General features: G+C 20.5%; 2 protein-coding genes across 4 annotated transcripts; one reads left to right on the top strand and one right to left on the bottom strand.

The window, feature by feature from the left end:
* Positions 1-71: 71 nt before the first annotated feature.
* Positions 72-1,560, bottom strand: LOC102677280 (S-adenosylmethionine sensor upstream of mTORC1). The gene is made up of 2 exons (XM_006624818.2): positions 1,188-1,560; positions 72-1,096 (listed from the first exon to the last, which is right to left on the bottom strand). Exons 1-2 carry the CDS (start codon positions 1,317-1,319, stop codon positions 179-181), a joined length of 1,050 nt encoding a protein of 349 aa, XP_006624881.1. The 5' UTR covers positions 1,320-1,560; the 3' UTR covers positions 72-178.
* Positions 383-2,559, top strand: LOC102677411 (ubiquitin-conjugating enzyme E2 G2). 3 transcript variants are annotated; one of them, XM_006624820.2, is made up of 4 exons: positions 383-585; positions 1,648-1,729; positions 1,890-2,008; positions 2,089-2,559. In XM_006624820.2, the coding sequence occupies exons 1-4, from the start codon at positions 564-566 to the stop codon at positions 2,346-2,348; spliced, it is 483 nt and encodes a 160-aa protein (XP_006624883.1). In that variant the 5' UTR covers positions 383-563; the 3' UTR covers positions 2,349-2,559. The 3 variants fall into 3 exon arrangements, with proteins under 3 accessions (XP_006624883.1, XP_006624882.1, XP_031370585.1); XM_006624819.2 differs by lacking the exon at positions 383-585 and adding an exon at positions 1,272-1,535 and having other exon boundaries at positions 2,089-2,545; XM_031514725.1 differs by lacking the exon at positions 383-585 and adding an exon at positions 1,446-1,586 and having other exon boundaries at positions 2,089-2,545.
* The last annotated feature ends 2,366 nt before the right edge of the window (positions 2,560-4,925 follow it).

Below are 4,925 nucleotides of genomic sequence, written 5' to 3'. Positions count from 1 at the left end.
TCTTTTAAAATATAATTTGAAAGAATACAATTAATAAAATAATTAATAAAATAATTAATAAAATAATTGAATTTAAAAATAATTATTTATTTTATATTGTGATAGATTTTTAAAATTCTATGTTCTATATTATAAAAATTATAATTATAATATAATTAATTTTTTATTCTTATTACGTTTATTGAAATGGTAATTCATTGAACATATTCATTATTTCATTCGTATCATATTTTTCCTTTTCTTGTTCTTTAATTTCATCAAATATATTTCGTAAATCTTGAGGAATATAAATTGAGATGTCATTTAAATACAAAGCATCATTTTGGGGTAATTTTTGCAAAGTTGCCCATCTTGTTGCAACATCTTTAAACATACACTTTCTAAATATTAGACAATGTATATGTCGCAGTTTTTCATATTTTATTCTCATAAATCCTAACTTACTCAAAACATATCTCCATGATTTTATTATCTTAGCATTTGCACCAACATGTTTTGAATCAGGACTTATAATGAAAAGAATACCACCAGTTTGCAATAAATCATAAGCTTTTTTACAACATATGTATCTTTGTTTTGGACAGGGTAAATATTCCAAAAATAAGGAAAATACAACTACTTGAAAAGTGTTTTCAGACAATTGTAAAACTTGATATTTATCATTAGAAATTAATGTTTCTTGTCCAATTTGAACATTTAAAAAATCACAATGTAAAACTTTCTCTGGTATATCATTCAAATCTATTGCAAATACATCAAACATATCTAAAATCCCAAATGGATTATAACAACTGCCTACATCTAACAATGATATTTTTTCAACTAATTTTTCATTATTTTTATCAAAATATTTTTGTATCTTCTTATTTTTATTTACATTATAATTTATAGCGATTTCAGATTTTATATAATATTTATCTATTTTCTGTTTTATATTTTCTTCTCTTAAATCATATTTCTGTCTTCCACTATTTAAAAAATATTCTTCACATTGATTTTTAATCCATTCTATTCTTGAATATGTTGAATTTTTGGTATTTAAGTTATTTTCCATCCAATATGTAGTTGCCAATTTTTGCATAGAAGAAGCATATTTCTAAAATATTTATTCATGAAATTCTACAGTCTTTTATGAATATTATTTTTATTTTATTTTATTAATCAATAAATAACATTTAAAATCAAACCTGTAAAATATCTTTACGACGAATATGTCGTTCCCACGCAATCTCAGGACCGCAATTCTGAGCTTCTTGTCGCAACGTAGCATGTGTATTTTTAATAATATCTGATAAATATTTTTGTTCTTCTGTTGCCATTTGAATTTTTACATTAACATTATTTGAGCATAACACAATATAATATTTTGCAAAATTTTCTTTAAATTCGTAAAATAAATAGCTATACGTCAAGGATTCGTCTTGTTACTTTAACCTAATGTTCATTTTTGACATTTCATTTAATTCTTATCATTAACCCCATGATCAAAACAATGGCGGGTTCTGCATTAAGACGATTAATGGCAGAATATAAACGTGAGAATTAAATTTAATTTATTGCAATTCATATTTTATTATAGATATTATGTAAAATTGTTTCTTTTATTATTTTTTTATTTAATTTTAAATAATAATATATAATTTATAGAGTTAACCTTAAATCCACCTGAAGGTATTATCGCTGGTCCAATAAATGAAGAAAATTTCTTCGAATGGGAAGCCTTAATCACGTATGTATTTTAACAAAATATATAATTTTAATTATTAATTTTTTATTTATGATAATTTGTTTTTATATTATATATATATTATATATATAATAAAATATCTATCTGATATATATTTTTATTTTTTCTTAATTTTAATTAAAAATTTAATATCTGTTTATAGTGGACCAGAAGGAACATGTTTTGAAGGTGGAGTTTTTCCAGCAAAATTAATATTTCCACCAGATTATCCATTAAGTCCACCAAAGATGCAATTTACTTGTGAGATGTTTCATCCAAATAGTAAGATTTTTTTTATTAAAACATTAATTTATGTTTATTTTATTTTGAGTCTTAAAAATTTTGAATTCATATTTCTTTAGTCTATGCAGATGGCAGAGTATGTATAAGTATATTACATGCACCTGGTGATGATCCCATGGGTTATGAAAGTAGTGCAGAAAGATGGAGTCCAGTTCAAAGTGTAGAAAAAATATTGTTAAGTGTGGTAAGTATGTTAGCAGAGCCAAATGATGAAAGTGGTGCAAATGTTGATGCTGCTAAAATGTGGAGGGAAGATCGCTCAGAATTTGAAAGAATTGCTCAAAAATTAGTTAGGAAAACACTTGGTATTCCACCTTAAATTAAAATGTTTAGTGTTTAATGTTAATTGAAAACAAAATTGTTATTATAATTAAAATGTCATATGATTCAGTGCAAATATATTGTCTTTAAATTAAAATTTTATCGAAATGTGATATATACTTAAAAAAATGTTTTACAATCATATGTAACAGTGATAAAGTGTATTTAATTAAAAAAAATTAATAACTCAATTTATTAGTCTTAAAAAATGTATTTTATTTTTAACATTACAGTACAAACATGGGTAATCAAATACATATGTATTTGTTTATATTTAGAATACTCTTAACTATAATAAAAGTAACAAAAAAAATTTTTTTTCTTGTGCTCATAAGTATGAAAAATTTAAATTGCAAAGTCATTTTATTTAAATTATGAAAATAGTATTAAATATTTAGTAAAAAATAATTTTTTATTTAATCATTTTACTATATTATCAAAAAAGAAGAATAATATTTTAAATAAATATATAATAGTTTTAGAATATAATAAAATTTGTACATTTAAAACTTATAATAAAATTAATATTATTTTTACAAATTATAAAACTTATTTATAACAATTTAATTAGCATATTTATTTTCCTAAAATTTTCCAAAATTAGCATATTTTCCTAAAATTTGAATTTAAAAATATAAAATTAAATAAATATATCTATTATTCAAATTCAAAATTTTTATATAGTACATTTATTTCAATGAATCGTTCATTTTTTTATTATACTTATTGAAAAACATACTTTATATTATCTTAAATATTTACAAAATTAAAAAATTTATAATAGATTTCTGATTATCATGCATCCTTTGCTCTAATAATCATTGCACGCATATATTTGATAAATTATATTAGACTAGAAAACATAAGTTAAAAAATATAAAATTGCAACTTTTATTAAATATTGTAACTTTATTATAATTAATAACTATTGTAACTTTTATTAAAATAACAAAGAGCTTACATATTTTTAAAAGTTTTTTGTTTATTAAATTTATGTTTGGATTATATCTTTGAAAAAGATAAAAAAATAAATGCAAATATTTGGAAGTAAATTGATATTTATTAATAAACAATATTGAACTCTAACTTAAAACTCAATATTTATGACTAGCATTTGTCAATTATTTATAATAAAAAATTATTAATATATTAAAATCAAAGTACAACATTGCATCTTTAAAAAATAATTTATATATATAGAAATTTTTTTATTTATTTTTAATTCTATAAAACTGAAAATATTTATATAAAAAGTAAATTTTATAAATATTGAATTTTTAAATAATATATAACAAAATTTTTGTATATGTAAAATATTTGAAACAGTTTCAGGTGCAATTAATTTGATAGAATTCTTTAATTGATAAATCAATGTTATACTTTGATATAATTATAAACTTTGGTATTTAAGAAATAAATTACTGCTCTATGCCAAGTGCATTTTTTTCTATAAATGTATAATTTATATATATATACACATATAACTATCTATAATGTGTAATAATTTTTTAATTAAATATTATATTGAATTATACATTTTTATAAGATTTAAAAATATTTTATTTAAAAATATAGTTTAATATTATTACTTTCTGAAAATGTATAGTTAATTATAAATTTTAATAATAATAATGTCACATTTTATTAGCAAAAATTAAAATTTTATATTTTATACATGTTATTATTAAGAACACATTATATAAATATAAAGCTATTAATCAATGTCACACACATTTATCATAAAAAAAAGATTTCATGAACATATTTATCATTTAATAACACTTGGCATAGAATTTTTATATTTCTTTCTTAATATTGATGTTAATAATAATGAAACATAATTAAATAAAACATTGATATTTTTCAGTAATGCTAATTTCTTCACAAGAATACATATGTGCAACTTATATTAATGTAAAATACATTTGTTATAAAATGGTACTAATTCTGCTCTATATACCTCCCTTTGTGACTGAGGTATTATGGTGCCTTTAATCATTAATTATATGCACATGCTTCACATATGTTTAGATTTATCCTTAAACATAGTCTTTTCCTTAGACAATCTGTTAATAGTAATTGTATTGCAAAATCTACCACGTGAATATTAAGTATAAAATTTGTTTATTTAGTACTGCAAAATTCATGAAAGTGTAACCAAAAATTTCTGAGCAATATATGATGTATATGTGGCCTTTACTATTCCATAATTTATGAAGCTGCACAGGAAAAGCAATTTAAATGCAAAATAAAACAAAAATTTGTTAATTAATTTGTCCAGTAATAGTCAATAAACATTATAGTTTTGTATAAAAACTTCCTCCATCCTTGAAAAATCTATCTTTATATCAATGCTTTATAGTGAGCTCTGTAGCATTACAGAATACAAAATTTATCATAGTAATGTCTCTATTTCTGAAGATAAGATTCTACACGTCTTCAGGAAAGAGACAAAAATAAAAATATATATTATTATAATTTACTAAATCTTATCTGAAGCTCCTTTCTACTTTTCAATTTGGTTAATCGAAATTGTAAATTGAAAAATTTTCACTTGATTTATATTAATATTTAA

This window comes from Apis dorsata, unplaced genomic scaffold (assembly GCF_000469605.1).
Source record: "Apis dorsata unplaced genomic scaffold, Apis dorsata 1.3 scaffold_1135, whole genome shotgun sequence".
NCBI lineage: Eukaryota > Metazoa > Arthropoda > Insecta > Hymenoptera > Apidae > Apis > Apis dorsata.
This window is presented reverse-complemented; position numbering and strand designations above follow the sequence as displayed.

Coding starts and splice junctions, on each gene's coding strand:
- LOC102677280 (XM_006624818.2), bottom strand. CDS start 1,319: ATGGCAACAGAAGAACAAAAATATTTATCAGATATTATTAAAAATACA. Junction 1,097..1,187: donor GTCGTAAAGATATTTTACAG/GTTTGATTTTAA, acceptor TAAATATTTTAG/AAATATGCTTCTTCTATGCA.
- LOC102677411 (XM_006624819.2), top strand. CDS start 1,481: ATGATCAAAACAATGGCGGGTTCTGCATTAAGACGATTAATGGCAGAA. Junction 1,730..1,889: donor GAATGGGAAGCCTTAATCAC/GTATGTATTTTA, acceptor ATCTGTTTATAG/TGGACCAGAAGGAACATGTT. Junction 2,009..2,088: donor TGAGATGTTTCATCCAAATA/GTAAGATTTTTT, acceptor ATATTTCTTTAG/TCTATGCAGATGGCAGAGTA.